This window comes from Nuphar pumila, chromosome 5 (assembly GCF_984573655.1).
Source record: "Nuphar pumila chromosome 5, dmNupPumi1.hap1.1, whole genome shotgun sequence".
Classification (NCBI taxonomy): Eukaryota; Viridiplantae; Streptophyta; class Magnoliopsida; order Nymphaeales; family Nymphaeaceae; genus Nuphar; species Nuphar pumila.
The window spans coordinates 17,708,264-17,725,498 of NC_143253.1; the positions used below are offsets into that span (position 1 = coordinate 17,708,264).

A 17,235-nucleotide genomic window follows, 5' to 3' on the forward strand; every position below is an offset into this window, starting at 1 on the left:
TATCACCATTGAACATCTGTGAAGGAAACCAATTTATCGAGAATGATGCCGTATGAAATGCCTCGCTCGATAATTCAAATTGTATTTTTGACTTTTGGGGGATGTGTGGATAGAGCAGTCTTGGCAATATATTGGTGTTTCCTTTTTCCTATACCATTTTGTGCCGAAGTATCTAGGTATATTGGATTTCATTATGGAGTAAAAAAAACTGGAAAAATCTCTAAGAATATATTCATAGGCATCATCAATTCGAAGCGACACAGTTTCATGCAGTAAAATTGTTCAAATAAGCTTTGAATTGACTAAAATCAACAAATATATTTGATTATATTTTAAGAAAATATACATGTGAATCTACTTTTTGGGATGAAGGCGTAGTTGTTGTTTTTTTTGTTGTATACATGTGAATCTACTATAATGAACCAAGGCGCTTCTAAAAATTTAGGAAGCGAGAAGCGCAGAATGGCTTAGAAGCGAATCGTGAATCATCTCGAAAGCGACAAGAGAATCAAACCGAAAGTGAAAAAGGATTTGAAGGGGAAACCAAGGGATAATCAAGTGGGAAGCGAATAAGAATCAAACAAGAAGCAAAAACATAGTTATATATTTCTAATTTACCAAAATATAAAATTTATGTTATCATGAACAAAATAAAACATAAGTGGACAACATTAAAGCTGATGTATTAATCTCAAAACTAAATCATATATGCTAGTGAAACCCAAGATTACCAAACTAGGAAGCAAAACCAAAAAACAAAATGAGAAGCAAAAGCAAGATATTTTAAATTTTATAAGAAGCGGGAAGCAGGGAATCAATTTAAAAGAGAAATAGAAATAAAAGCGGAAGTGATATGGGATCATATAGGAAGCAAAACACAAATCAAAAGAGAAAGAAATAAAAAGTAAAATAAAAATGATTATTCTTAAATTTTTTGATTTCGTAGTGTAAGAATTAAATTCTTCTCAAAATCTAAAAATGATGGTTAAAGAAAGTACATGAGATGAGCAGGAAGCGTGGAAGGAAGAACATGAAAAACATAAAAAGAAGCGTGAGAGAAGCGTATAGGAATCATGTAGAGAAGCAGGGAAGAAACATGTGGGAAGCATAGGGAAAGTGTGGGAGAATTGAGATTCCTATCAAGTTTCAGAAGCGAGGAGTTTCGTGCTTTCGAAGCGAGTTTCCCAGCTATCTAGGAAGCTTCCGGTAAGTCTATAATGAACTAATCATCAATAAAGGTAGTATAATCATAATGTCTTCAATTAGATAAAGACGCCTTTGAAGCAGGTCTCATTCATCAAAATGCATTAGTTGAAAAGGAAATGTGGGTGGCTCTTTTATTGTGAAAGAGAAAAGAACGTTCATGTCCTTTTTCTAATTTGATATTTGGGGATATAGCTGATTCGACTTTTGGACACTAGGAAAAATTCCTTTAACATAGCTTTACAAATATAACTGAACTACAATGACCAAGATGAGTACCCACAAATCATAAGCACAATTATTGTTATGTCTGACACTAGGGATCAAAGCTGACTTAGTTGAGGAGCTTTTCTCCACGTACAGATTCTCATGTCTTGTTCTCAACGAACATCATCTTCATGCAAAGGTCCTGCACAAAAAGAGGCATTAATGGGAAAATACATGAAATTAGTTTGGTCAACAAGTCGAGGGATAAAAATCAAATTATATCTGGTATGAGGAACAAGAAAAGTATTAGGCAAAGACAAAAAACAGAGAAACTGTACATGTTTCCCTTCTTAAAATGCATAATAGGATGTGCTTACCATTGCTATTCATGAATTCCTTGCCCTCAATGTGGGATAGCATTTGGCTTGAGGCGAGGGTTGGTGAGATGCAACTGAAGAAGCACTAGTTGTGGAAAGTGGTGGTATGATCCTTATAACACTTGTACTAGATGCAGCCTCAGATTTTTTTTTCTAGCATGTACTAGTAGCGTTCTTTTGTTTTTTTTAAAGGAAAGCAATACTAGTCTGGTTCCATCTTGATTGATTAAACCTTTGTGCATTAGGGGGTAGTTGTAGAACACTAAACCATTATCATATCTTGCATTAAACCTCTGTGCCCAGCTCCTAAACTGTCTCTACGTCGTTTGCAATTTGTAGAAAGGTGTCATTGTCCCCAACCATAACCAGTAGAATAATTGGTCTCTAAAATTGCATGAACATGCTGCAAAACTGGATGAAGATGCCAAAACAAATTTGGAATTACATTGCAAAATCATGGACCACAATACCTCATATGTAGGTTGAGGCACATGACCAGTAATCATCATACTGAAAGCTTTATAAAAATTTCCCAAAATCATCTTATTAAGTTCTATGATTATCTTTTTTTTTATAGAAAAAGATAGTCAATCACAGAACTTCGGTAATGAAGATTGTTGATCTCATCCTTGAGCAGAATAAGCCATTTATAGAGAGATGCCCATAATTTGCATATTTTGCATTATCAGGAGCTTTAATCAAAATCTTAAGAAGAAAGGTTGATGTGACATACATTAACTATTTTATCGCTTTTTACCCATTCAAAGTAAGATGAGCTTGTGCATGAAACTATGGGTATTAATTCCTTTCATCAGTTTCCTCATGAAGAAGTAATTCAGGTGGTTCAAGATTTCTACCATCAAGATGACCATTAGTCCTAGACTGTGAATGAAAGGTGTATTTTGTTTCTTCCAAAATTGAGTTCAACCCAATAAACAGTGCATGGCAATTCCATTTCTTGAACTACATGAAGAATGAGAACCAAGGGGGTATGCTCATTTAGGTCATGGCTACTAATGCAAATGCTTTTTATGGACAAACTTGCATGCTTGAAAAGGTAACACATTCAGATCATCAATCTTAAAAGCTTGAACCACACATACATACATACATGCACAAAGGATCTTCTGATTCTTTCACCTCAATGATGTATTCTCCCTGTACTAATGAACTTCCTGGAAAAATATATAGTGGTAGCAATATTTAGTGGGTAGATTTGTGACGTCTTAGTTGGTTGATTTTCATTTCAAATCCCACTCTTGCAAACAAAGAGGGAAAAGGATTAATTGATATAAATACTTGAATTGGTGGTAGAACATAATATAGATTGGCTTTTTCTTTTGTAATATGTTGGATAACTGTACTATAGGTGAAAAAGAAGCTGTTGAACCTAGTGACTGCAAGATCACAGATATGGAAGAAGTTCTTACAGTTGAAGTTGATGGAAAAGATTCCAAACCAATGATCCATAATATTGTATTTGTAGCTGCTGAGGCTGCCCCTTATTCAAAGACAGGAGGATTAGGAGATGTATGTGGTTCCTTGCCTATTTCTCTGGCTGCCCGTGGTCATCGTGTGATGGTAATCACTCCAAGATACATGAATGGAGTCACAGATCAGGCTTTCTCTGGGGCATTTGATCTTAATTGCCGAATTAAAGTTGCTTGCTTTGAAGGAGTGCATGATGTTGCATTCTTTCATGAATATCGAGCTGGTGTTGATTGGGTACCTATCTTAGTCTCTCTTCTATCTGCTGTTCTGTGCATGCTATATTTGTTCATGAATTGCCGCTTTCTACCCTTGATATTTTCTTCATATTACCTAATCTTCTTTAAATATGCAGTTCAAAGTACAAGAATAACTATGGATGCTTTTGGTGCGAGATAGACCTCTATATCTTTCTTGATTTTTCACCTGCCTTTACTCTTTTCTTCTAAACTTTTTTCCAATCATAGTGCACATAAAAGTCATCTAATGACAGTAATAAAATCTTGCATTTTCTATTGTAAATTGTTGTTTTCTTTTTTTCTTTTTTAATCATGTTAAAAACTCCATTTTATGACTCTCTTTTAACATATATGTTGCAATTCACTTTTTTTTTCCTTATTAGAATGCAGTGTCTCTCTACATTATTGAATAACAACTTACAATTGACTTGGATTTTAGATTGAAGAAAAGCATTATGCAGAAAATGAATTTTTTTATTTTAGACGTGAAAACAATAACGCTTTAGGACTTCTATGAGCACCTGTGTTAGAGAAAAATATGGACTCAAGTCATCCAGGATTATAACAAAGTCATATGATTGATGTTTGTGTCAGATGCATCTTGCAGCCATTTGTGGAGGAAAAGAAGTTGGATTACTTCTGGATATTAACTCAAAGATGATTATTTATAAGTAAAATGTGAAAGTTCAGGGTGGATGATTATCCTAACATTAGTGCATGTAAACATTATTACTCAAGATCAGTTTGATATGTGATATCGATTATCAAGGAAGTGTCAAGTCATCTCCAAAAGTTATATGGTGAAGGCAGTGATAGGAATCTGTTTACTAGGAAAAGATCTGATTCATTTCCAATAAGAATGATATTACTAGTATATATTGATTTGCACACATTATGAAAACAAACCAGATCTGACGTTGGATCAGATTTGGTTAAGAACAAAACACAAACGCAAAGAAAGATTTACATGGTTCGGCTGATCTAAGCCTACGTCCACAGAGATCTTACTCTCTCTATTCAACGATATTCATAGAGAGGGAGGATCTTCTATTTATAATTTCAGTGTGTTACAATGGAGAATAGGGAACTAGGAGTTTCCCTATTCCAAGAACTCTTAATCTTACAAGCCTTTATTTCTTTAAGAGTTCTTTCCTATGTCACACGGACTCGGCTCCAAGGTCGCCGCACCAGCGTCGACACGCACCGACACGGGTGCGGACACGGGTGCGGCTCGGACTCGGTCAACCCGACCCTGGGTGTGGTCAACGCACCCAGGGTCATTTTGGTCCATTTTTTTGGATTTTTTTTTTTTTTGATTTTTTTTTTTAAATTTTCTGGGCTACAGCTGTAAGGAAAAAAACCCATCACAACTAAAAAACCTGTACACTTTCAAGTTTTAAGTACAGAATGGGCACAACTCAAGTTTTTGTGGTTTTTTCCTGTATGAAGAAAGTGAATTATTACAGTGTATGAAGAAAGTGCCCAAAAGTGAATTATTCCTGTATGAAGAAAGTGTACAGAATGCCTTCACAACTCATCACCTGTCCCCTAATGGGCACAACTTTGACCGAGTCTTATATATATATATATATTTTATTTTTTTTTTAATATATATATAGCCGAGTCCCCGTGTCCAAAATTTTTGATATTGCGCCGGACCTGTGTCGCACCCGCACCCGCACCCATGTGACATAGGTTCTTTCTTGATTTGAACTCTCATGAGATTCCAGATTACTCTTTTCATGAAAACTCCTGAAGTGGTGTGGACTGTGTGTAAGGAAATGGAACCCCAAACAGAACTTCAAAAAAGAAACTCACAAAAGATCTTTCTCAATGAACACAAAGGTTCATTCAACACACTCACAAGAACCGAAATATTCAAAAGAGTGCACGCACCAAGAGAGAAAAATATATCTCATTAAAATGGGATAAAACCCACACAAAAAGTTATTTAAAACAAGAAGTAAAAGCCCATATTTATACTGCTGAAAAGGAGCTTAGAGAGGGGGAGTCGTTGGGCTCCCAACGGCTCTAATTAGAGCCGTTTGGAGTCCAACAACTCCAATTAATGTTGTATGCTTTATTGACTTTTCAGTCAATAAAGGCATAAGCCTATTTGAATGTCCTAAAACAAACAATGCCTTATGCTTTATTGACTTAAAAGTCAATAAAGGTATAAACCTATTTCAATGTCCTAAAACAAAAAAGTAAAAGTTATTCTAATTAGCTTAATTCTAACTAAACTAAGAAGCTAAACTAAAGGATAAGATGACATATGATAGATTTAATCTCACGTATGAGATTAACTATGAGATTACAATTTTAACACTCCCCCTCAAACTTATGGTTGGACAATCGAAAGTTTGTCTAAGAGAAAATGGAACTGGGGAGCAGCAAAGAGTTTGGTAAAGAAGTCGGCTAGCTGATATTCTGAGGAGACATATGGGAGATCAATGGTATCGTGTAGAAATTCCTCTCGTACATAGTGGCAATCCATCTTGATATGCTTCGTTCGTTCATGGAATGTTCGGTTGCTGGCAATATAAATAGAGCTTTTGTTGTTGCAACATAGTTGTGATGGTCCCATAGTCATAACACCCATGTCTTGAAGCAGTCTTCTTAATCATACTACTTCCATAGCGGTTGTAGCCATGACTCTGTACTCAGCTTCAGTTGATGAAAGAAAGACTTTTTGTTGCTTCTTGTACCACCAAGAAATCAAAGATTCTCCTAAAAACACACAAAGACCAGTAGTTGAGTGTCAATCATTGGCATCACCATCCCAATCTGCATTAGTATAAACAGTTAGTTGTAATGAAGAAACATACAAAAAAAGTTCTCTATAAACGGTGGTTTTAAGATACCTGATAATTCGTAATACTGCTCCCATATGAACAGTAGTGGGAGCATGCTGAAATTGACTTGCTGTGTGGACAACATGTGCGATGTCCGGTCGTGTGATGGAAAGGTAAGACAATGCCCCAACAAGCTGCCTATAAGGTGTTGGGTTCTCAAGTGGTTCTCCATCATTTCATTTTAGCATTTGCGACTTCAGGAGTGTCAACATGCTTTTCATCTGTGATTCCAGATCTGTCAATAATATCAAGAGCAAATTTCGATTGAGTTAGTAAATAACCTCTAGGAGAATATGCCACTTCGATTCCAAGGAAAATTTTTAAGAAACCCAAGTCACTCATTTCAAAATTGTTTTTGAGAAATTTTTCGATGTCAACTCCCTGTTTATCACTTCCTGTGATGATCATGTCGTCCACGTAAAGTAGAAGAATAATAATACCTGCATTAGACTTTTTAATAAACAAAGTTGTGTTAGTAAGACAAAATTGAAAACCAAAAGCAAACATAACTTGACTAAATTTGTCATACGAAGCCTTTGGGGCTTGTTTAAGTCCATATAAGGCCTTACGTAAACGAAGAGCTTTTCCTTGAGGAATCTTAATACCAGGTGGAGGTTCCATATAAACTTCTTCAGCTAGACTACCATCAAGGAACACATTCTTGACATTCATCTGAAAGATATGCCATTTCTTTATAGAAGCAAGAGCAATCAAAGTTCTTACAGTGGTCATTCTAGCGATTGGTGCAAAAGTTTTTTCATAGTCTATTCCATATTCCTGGGAATAACCTTTAACAACTAGCCAGACCTTAAAACGTTCAAGAGTGCTATCACTCTTGGTTTTGACTTTGTATACCCAACGACATCCTATAGGTTTCTTTCCTGATGGAATATCTTGAATAGTCCACGTATTCGCCTTTTCTAAGGCACTTAACTTTGCTGACATGGCTTCAACCCATTCAGGATGTTCTTTTGCAATATCATAATTAGAAGGTTCTATGTAGGAATGTAACAGGGCAATATATGCTTTGTACTTTGGGGAAAAAGACTCATAGGATAAAAATTTTCCAAGTACTTTTGACACCCTAGATGATCTTCTTGTTTCTATATGATCTTGTGTTTTAGTATATTTTTCTAGAACGCAAGGTTGCTCTAGGTTACCTTATCTGAAGTATTGAATACATTCTGGATGAGATGATTCAGTACTTATCACATTTTGATCTTCTTGATCAACATCTTCCTTATCAATCTCTAGAACTAAGTCTAGTAAAAAGGAATGTTCATCGATTTCTATTGAGTTTTTAATTTCAAAGAAACTTTTATTTTCTAAGAATGATACATTTCGTGACACATATAGCTTTCTAGTTTTAAGATCAAGGCATCTATAACCTTTTTGATTCCTTGCATAACCAAGAAACACACATGGAATAGCCCGAGCTAAGAGTTTATCATTTTTGTTGAAAAAAACAAAACATTTACAACCAAATACCCTTAACCTTGAATAATCTGGGATTTGTTTGAAGAGTTTTTCAATAGGTGAAATATTGCTTAAAACAGAGGATGACATTCTATTAATGAGATATACCGCGGTTAGAGTAACTTCGGCCCATTTTTTTTGGGGGGACTAGATGAGTGACAAGCTAAGTCACACAGACTCGTCTAGGGAGGCGTTGCACCCGAGTCGACACGCCCGACATGGGTGCAGCTTCGGGACCTGCGCTGAGGGGAGCCCTTGGCCCCCCCTTTCTGCAAGGGCAAAAGTACAATTTGCAAAGTTTGTAAAAACACTCATGCTGGTGCCAAACTTTAGAGGACAATATCCTTATATATGCGCACACTGAATATATTATTATACATATATATATATATATATATTTTAAAAAATATATATACATATATATAGCCGTGTCCTCGTGTCCAAAATTTTTGAAATTGCACTGCACCCGTGACACACCCGCACCCGCACCCATGTGACATAGGTGACGAGTAGAGTTCTTGTTGTTTCTATAATATGCCTATGTTTTCTTTCTGCTAGGCCATTTTGCTGTGGGGTATATGGGCATGATCTTTGATGTGAAATACCATATAAATTTAAGTAATCGTTAAATTCTTTTGACAAAAACTCTCCCCCTAAATCAATGCAAAAAATGGAGATATCATTCTTAAATTGATTCTTAACCAGTTTATGAAATATTTGAAAATGAAAAATACTTCAGATTTATGTTTTAAAAAATAAATCCAAGTATGTCTTGTAAAATCATCTACAAAAATGACATAATATGAAAACCCCCTTCGGATATAACAGGTGCAGGACCCGATACATCCGAATGCACTAACTCAAAAGGCCGAGAGGAAACAAAATTTCTTTATTGAAAGAGTAATTTCTTCATTTTTTCAGAATACATTTTTCACATTTAAATGTTTCAGAATTACAAAAGCTTTCCATATTTGAAAAAAAAACGAATCTTGGATATGCTAGGATGGCCAAGTTTCGTGAGCCATAGATTCAAGTTCATTTACTGAACATTACAACAAAGCATATTCTTGAGAATTTCTAAAAAGTCCATGTAGTATAAGCCTCCTTCACTATGACCTTCCCCAATCAGCTTCCCTGACTGGTGATCCTGTACTCGACAACCACGAGAGGAGAATGAAACATTATATCCATGATCAAATAGTTGAGAAACAAACAATAGATTGAGATTTAATTTGAGAATATATCTAATTTGTGGAATATGAAATCCTTTTAAGTTTTGCGATTTTTTTTCAAAATTTCCTATTGCTTCGATTTCTAGTGATGTTCCATCGGCAATAAAAACATTAGATCCATTTGAGTTATGACATTCAGATAATATTTCAATATTCAGAGTCATATGAAAAGAAGCACCTGAGTCAAGAAGCCATAGAGTTTTACTTGGATCGGAGGTGCTCACAAAAGAGACATCAGCTCCCATAGATGAAGATGCTCCTTTGAGTAGTGGTTCGAGTGCTTTCACCAATTGTGCAAGAGACATACTCCCAACGGAAGTTTCGCTTGATTCTTGTGGTGGTCCGACGGAAGCAACCGTTTTCTTATAAGGTCTCTTAATTTTGGACAGTGAGTTTTTACATGTCCAGGTTTACGACAATAGTAGCAAATAATTTTCTTTTTCTCAAAATCATCATTTCCTTTTCCATAGTTGGGAGGCTTGTAAGTCTTGACAAAGTTTTCAGGTTTCGAGACGACTAGAATTGAGTCGTCATCGCTCTTGAAAATTCTACTTTTTAGTCTATTTTCTTCCATACTCAACTCCTCTATTGTATCTTCTATTGACGACACTTTTTCACGATGGAGAAGAATAATAGACTTAGTGGATTCAAATTCCGATCGTAATCCACTAATAAAATGAAAAAAATGCTTCGCATTGATTTGGTTTTGGGGAAGTTCATATCTTGTGAACAATGCCATTTTGGTTCAAGAAGAACTAACTCTTCCCACAATTCAGACAAACCATTATAGTATTCTCTAATGCTTTTGTCTCCTTGAACCATATTCTGAACTTTAATTTGTAAATTGCACACATGTGCAATATCCGTAAGGGAATACATTCTCTTAAGGTAATCCCATGCATCATTAGCATGCTCGAATTTTGCAAGACTCGAGCATTTCTTTATGTCAACACTTGTAATAAGTCAAGACATAATTTTGGCATGACCCATTCGCCATTTCTTCCATTTTTTTTTTCATAAGTGGAAATGACCTTGATCCTTTCTACCTCCGTGAGAGGTATTTCTTTCTCTCCTTCATCCTTTGTGAGGATTAATGTAGGTTCCATATCGGTTCCATCTACTAATCCCCATAATCCCTTTCCCCATATAAAGTGCTTCATAATTGAAGCCCATGTGACGTATTTGAATCATTAAGCTTAATGGGTTTAATGGTAACGTTGTCATTGTCATTCATTTTACAAGGCTTAATAAGAAGAAGAAAGAAACTTAATGAGAGTAGAGAAGAAAGATATACTCTACCACGAATGGTAGATACGAACACACCTCCAAGCTTGTTGATCACTCTTTTATATATACTTGAAGAAGAATGCCTCTTCTCCTTCAAAACTTGAGTGACACACTTCCCAATGCATCAAGATAAGTAGCTTGATCACAACCGTCGTTCTGATACCATGTAAGGAAATAGAACCCCAAACGGAACTTCAAAAAAGAAACTCACAAAAGATCTTTCTCAATGAACACAAAGGTTCATTCAACACACTCACAAGAATCGAAATATTCAAAAGAGTGCACACACCAAGAGAGAAAAATATATCTCATCAAAATGGGATAAACCCACACAAAAAGTTATTTAAAACAAGTAAAAGCCCATGTTTATAGGGCTGAAAAGGAGCTTAGAGAGGGGGGAGTCGTTTATGGTTTAAAACAGGCCTTTCGCTCATGGTTCGACAATTTCTCTCTTGAAATTCAAAGGCATGGATTTCTTTGATCTCATCTGGATCATTCCATATTTTTCTTTCGAGATCATTAGGTAACCACTCTGCTTTTTATATACGTGGACGACATTGTCATTACTGGGAATTCAAATGACCATATAGGACTCACAAAAGCTTTACTGAGTTAGAAATTCAAGATGAAAGATTTGGGTAATTTGCGGTATTTCTTGGGCGTCAAAGTTGATAGACAAGGTGAACGTCTCTTTCTAACTCATCGTAAGTACACCTTGGATCTTTGTATAAGGGAGGAATGAAAGATTGCAAACCCCTTTCTACCCCTAGTGTGCTCAATCATAAGCTTAGTTCTCAGGATGGGGAATCATATGCCGATCCCACACAATACAACAACATTGTAGGTATGCTTCAATACCTTACATTCACAAGACCAGACATTGTATATGCCGTAAATCAAGTGTTTCAGTTTATGCACGAACCACGCACAGAGCATATGAATGCCGTTAAGCGGTGTTTCAGTTTATGCGCGAACCACGCACAGAGCATATGAATGCCGTTAAGCGGATTCTTCGATGCTTGAAAGGAACTCTTGGGTATCATCAATCTAAAACTAAAGGTGGAGGACACCAACTTGTTGTATACACAGATGTAGATTGGGCTGGAGATCCGGATGACAGGCGGTCGGTATCAGGGTACTGCGTTTTCATTGATGGGAACCTAATAGCCTAGAGCAGCAAAAAACAACGTGCTGTTGCACGGTCTAGCACTGAGGCTGAATATCGATCTATGGCAGCAGCCACATCAGAGGCTACATGGTTGAGACATCTTCTAACTGAATTAGGCAAGACTGTTCTGCCCACCACTCTCTTGTGTGACAACTAGAATGCTATACAAATAGCCTTCAATCCCATTCATCACAGTTGCACGAAGCATATAGAAATTGATAAGCACTTTTTTCAGCAGAAAATTGAAGACAAAGAGGTTGAACCTGCATATATCCCGACTGTAGATCAAGTAGCTGATTTGTTCACCAAAGGTCTTACAAGTGTAAAATTTTGGTTCTTAAAAAGCAAGTTGTCCATGGTGCAACACGCACAACTTGAGGGAGGGTATTGAGATTGGGTATTGCTTCGGTATCAGTATTGTTTCCTTACTTGTATGGGACCGATCCATATCATGTAAATGTTCTTTGGGTCTTGTTGTATTTGAGTCTGATGTAGCATACCAGACCCGACCCACATTGTACATTAGGTATTATATATTGAGGCTATAGGGCACGACGTGAGGCAGTGAACAAAATCATCGGTCAGTGCCCCCCTTTCACAACGATTCTTCTCTCTCCACTGTAACAACATATTCTGGTACGATTTCTCACAACAGGCGCCAACTGAACTGTGCCCAACAGTCAAACAAAGATAAGGAATCTGTTTCCACATTGATCAGTAACACAACACGAGATCAGCAACACAGATCCACACTGATCTTGAACCATCAATACAACCTATGTCACAGGGATTCGGCCAACTAGGTGCCACACCCGCGTCGATGCGACATGGGTGCGGCACCCGGTGCGGTCAACCTGACCCAGGGTCATTTATGTCCAACTTTTTGGACTTTATCTATATATATATATATAATTTTTTATATTTTTGCCGCACCCCCGCACCCGCACCCATGTGACATAGAACACAACACAACTGATCTTGAATCAGCAACAACGATCCACCTTGAATCAGCACACATGATTCACACTGAGAACAACACAGCGCACACACTGATCTTGAAAACATGATCCACCTTGAATCAGAAAACACGATTCATGCTGAGAACAACACAGCACACTCGCAGATCTTGAATCAGCAGAAAAAAATGATCCAAGAACAAAGCAGCAATATCGATTCACACTTATTCATGCTGGGACACCTTCTTCCACAATCAAACGATCATGGCTCTGATACCATGAAAACAAATCAGATCTGATGTTGGATCAGATTTGGTTAAGAACAAAACACAAACACAAAGAACAGATTTGCGTGGTTCGGCTGATCTAAGCCTACTTCCACGGAACTCTCTCTCACTCTCTCTATTCAACGATATTCAGAGAGAGGGTGGATCTTCTATTTATAATTTCAGTGTGTTACAATGGAGAATAGGGAACTAGGAGTTTCTCTATTCCAAGAACTCTTAATCTTACAAGCCTTTATTTCTATAAGAGTTCTTTCTTGATTTGAACTCTCATGAGAATCCAGATTACTCTTTTCATGAAAACTCCTGAAGTCGTGTGAACTGTGGCCATGTGGATCTTGTTGATCTGGATCTGGACCTTCTTTAACACATTACACAATGTTCGTCTTCTTGACACTGTGAACTAAAAATTTGATGCAATCATTTTGTTCGTTGGAGTGTCTGATACCATGATTAGGTGCTTCTGGTGTTGATCATTTTCGTGTCTTTTTCCACTCTTATTAAAAATACTGCATCTCATCTGGAAAAGTTGCTTTATTTTTATAGTTAATACATTTGGTTACGGGGTCTGAGCATGAGATGGTCAAGCATCCAAGATAATTGCAGCATCTCAGGGCCAAAAAAGTTGTATTGCTATTAGCTGATGCAAAATGATACATGTTTAAATGCTTTATTGGACCATGGCCATGTCTCGTTTATTGGATCTTGTTGGATCTTCTTATCTTTCTTTCTAGCATAGCTTCTACCACTATGCATGATAGAAGTTGTTCTCTCCTTCCACTTTTTCTTTTTTTCTTTTCTTTTGTTTTTCCTTCTTTTGCCCTGAATTTGATCAGTTCTATGGATGCGAGAGTGAAATATGATGCAGATACTCTTGGTATGATACTGCAATTTTCAAAAATTAGGACACAGGGACATGGCCGTACACACACATAGATGTATTTATGTGTGTGAGTGTGTGTATAAAACAACAATTCTAAATCACAATGATTAGGAACATCAAGTAATGAAACTATTTTAAACTAGGTAAATTTAATGTAATTGATGACAAAAAATTTAAAAGAAAAAGAAAGTGAATATGAAATAAGTAAATAAAATCATAAAAGAAACTAGGTAAAGTTAATGACACAACATTGACTGTGTGAAACTCGTTTGACTATGTCCATGAAGTGTCTGAGTGTCATGTCGTATCACATGCTAAGTGAAGTCTCTTTGACTGCATAACGGGCTGGTGGTACTTTACATGGTCCATGACCTAGTCTTCCATGTTGACAAGTCATTTTGAGATCAACAACTAGTTTATCTGAGTAAATTAGAGTACCGAATTGAATAGTTTGCTCATTGCTGACCCTAAAAAAAGGCTCCAAAAGAAGATTGAACATCTTGTGATCTCTGGCTAGATAGCAACACATTCACCTTCTCTCTATGTTTGAGGCATTACCATATTCCTTTCTCCATTTTGTGGGATTTTATTAATTTTTGGTTATTTGCGTCCTCATTAATTTTTTATAGGGATCTATGTTGTTGTGTAGCTTCTTTCTACTTATTTATCTTTTGTAATCATGCATAAGGACATTGTGTAATCTTGGTGTAATTCATACTGAGGGTTAGTATTATATTCAGTTAAAGTTTTTCCTCTCAACAGCCCGGAAGAAAAAAGGCAAATAAACAATTACAGAAACAAGGGAACTTGTAACCTTTTGGCTCCATGAGGCACAAATGCATTCCTTGTGTGCTTAGAGCTTCAGATGCAGTGGCTGTGATTCCATTTTTATATGCATACCATTTAATTTGAGAGACTTCTACCTGAAGAATGAGCTATGTTTGGCATGAATATGTTGATCTTTACCTTTTCTATATTACTGTAGAACACTTTTTCTACTGCAGAACTACTTTGTCTTCTTTTAGTTACTCTCTTCTATTTATTTGCAGGTATTTGTTGATCATCCTTCATACCACAGACCCGGCAATCCATATGGTGATAGGTTTGGCCCTTTTGGTGACAATCAGGTACAAATATTTTGATTATACTGGGAGTTAGCAGGGCTGATGGTTATTTTTCATGCATTCGTAACCAATTTATCTTTTCTATTTGCAGTTCCGATTTACTCTACTCTGTCATGCTGCATGTGAGGCTCCATTGGTGCTTCCTTTGGGTGGGTTTACCTATGGAGAGAAATGCTTATTCCTTGTTAATGATTGGCATGCAAGTCTTGTATCCATGTAAGATATTGTCCTTGATAATTTTTTATCTTAGTAATGTGCATGGGCTTCAATCAGTGAAGAGCTCAAATACCAAGAGTTTCATAATGGTCCATCTTGTTCAAATTTCTAATGCAAAGGATCTTAGGAGGTATTTTGTTCAATTTACATATTGATGTGATTCTCGGTACAAACTCCTGGTTTATGATATTTTGGTTGTTCAAGTATCTGAAAAGGTATTGGTGCCTTGGTGCAGAGATTTGCATCAACTAGGGACTTATAATATAAACCTCATAAAAATGATTCATGTTTCTTTTGCCCTAGTTTTCTCTAGAATGAAACTTTTATTTGTAAACACAACTAAAAGCCTATAAGAAATATTGATACCTACTGGGTTCTCTACTTCGGGCAGTGAACTGTGATATTTGACTTGGCATTGTCATGTACATGATCCATTTTATTTCAAATGATTCTACCTAGTGTACCAGGGTCTTTGAGCCTTGCCACCAATGACCCACAGCCAGCAAACCCTGTGAGTAGAGAAGTGACTGTCCAGCTAAGAGAATCTGCAGGAAACTTCAGATTGAAAAACTGGATAGATGCTGTAGCCTAACACAATGAGGTTTTGAAGAAGTCCCTGGAAAGTTGGACAGTAAATATAATTGAAAAACATTAAAATTTATGGAAATTGATGACCCAAAAAGTTGTGTATATGCTATTTAAATACATAATAAGCAGATGTTTACCATGGACTGATCTCTTTTCTTCTTTGTCATGGTTTATTGTCAACATGTACTATCCCATCTAACTTCAACGTCAAAGTGGCAGCACATACCACAAACCTCTGTATACGACTTATGCTGATGCTTCCTGTCCACATGAGTTCACCATATTCAATCTGCAAAATATATGGGGAATGTCATATTAAAAAACTGACCTGATCCTAGTGCATAACAGACAAGGTAGTAGACGTCATGATCACTAAAAGAACTTCAATTTATTGAACAATTTCACTGCCAACACTCATTCCACTTCTATCCTTGACCCGTGGACATGATCAGACCTCCAAGTCAATCACACTCACCTGAGGTAATCAATCTAGTGGTACACACACCTTCTTGTATATCACACAGAACTGAGATGGGTGCTGCATCAACCCACCCCACTCCACAAATTCAATTTCTTCTGGCCTGGCCCACGTCAAATCGATAAAACCAATTGTTATTTGTCTCCACAGTTTGTTGAGCTTGGTCTACATGCTGCAAGCATTAGGCAAACTTTGCTGAACTAAATGCATACACTGCTACATGTTTGAACTTATCAAACAGTGAACAGGGTGGAATCCAATTATGTGTAGATCAGCATTGTTAGGGGCAGGGCGGTGATACATTCACTTATCCTTGGATCCAAACATGAACTATATGGACTGCTGTTCTATTATTTTGGAATGTTGTAGAAGCATTTTGCAGATATTTATCTACCAATTTATTTGCTCCTTGTCTTTCTTTTGCTTATACTGATGAAAAGATCTAGGACATTTTAAGAAAACTGTTATTGCACTTTTAACATATCAACACAGCATTGAGGATCAGGTTTTAAATGTCAAGATGTAGTTACCTAGTCATTTTCTTTTGCAGTATAGACATAACTTCTTTCAATAGTTTTGAATCCTTTTTGGTAGTCACACACATCTGATAACTTGGACATGAACTCAAAATGAAAAAGGAGAAAAAAACACGGGCATGAAAGAGCAGTCAGTGCCTAGGGTGTCAAGGAAAAAATTAGTCTTTTATTCTCTTTATTTGTATTATGTAGATGTTTCATTGAGAATTGTTGAAAATACTGCAGCTGTAGAGAACTTAAAAAAATGCCATGTATATGTTAAGGGTGCCTTGAAATTTTTATGAGTTTTATGTACTTAATCAGGGGTATTTAAGAGTTTTGTCATATAGTCCTTTGTTTTGAATTGTTTGATGCGCAAGGCATTATTGTTAACCAAGATAGAGGTTATAATATAAAAGGGGACATCACTAAGGGATTAGGGCATGGCCCAACAGTTTTTTTCATCGTTCTTTTCTATCCTCTCTTTCCCTCTTCTTCTCTTTGATTGAGGGCACACATTCCAAGACAATCTTTAAGTTGATATCAAAGCAGGGCAAGTCTCCAAAACATTTGATCGGCTAATCTTCTTTTTCTTTCTTGTCTTTAGTTCTCCTCTTTCACATCTTTCTTGAAAATACCTCTTTCTCTCTAACCAATTT

General features: G+C 36.5%; 1 protein-coding gene and 1 long non-coding RNA gene across 5 annotated transcripts in view; one reads left to right on the forward strand and one right to left on the reverse strand.

Moving 5' to 3' along the window:
• LOC149836974 (starch synthase 1, chloroplastic/amyloplastic-like) overlaps window positions 1-17,235 on the forward strand; it is a 34,413-nt gene that overhangs the window by 2,266 nt on the left and 14,912 nt on the right. For 3 of the 4 annotated variants that reach the window (XM_090005715.1, XM_090005712.1, XM_090005713.1), the window contains exons 2-4: window positions 3,157-3,512; window positions 14,705-14,782; window positions 14,871-14,995. In XM_090005715.1, coding sequence (XP_089861841.1) covers window positions 3,157-3,512; window positions 14,705-14,782; window positions 14,871-14,995 — 559 coding nt within the window. The remainder of the gene's footprint in view (window positions 1-3,156; window positions 3,513-14,704; window positions 14,783-14,870; window positions 14,996-17,235) is intronic. The other variant, XM_090005714.1, reaches the window with a different exon arrangement.
• Window positions 1,333-15,690, reverse strand: LOC149836975 (uncharacterized). The gene is made up of 3 exons (XR_016431881.1): window positions 15,362-15,690; window positions 1,788-2,198; window positions 1,333-1,612 (listed from the first exon to the last, which is right to left on the reverse strand). It is a non-coding gene; the product is annotated as an uncharacterized LOC149836975 (long non-coding RNA).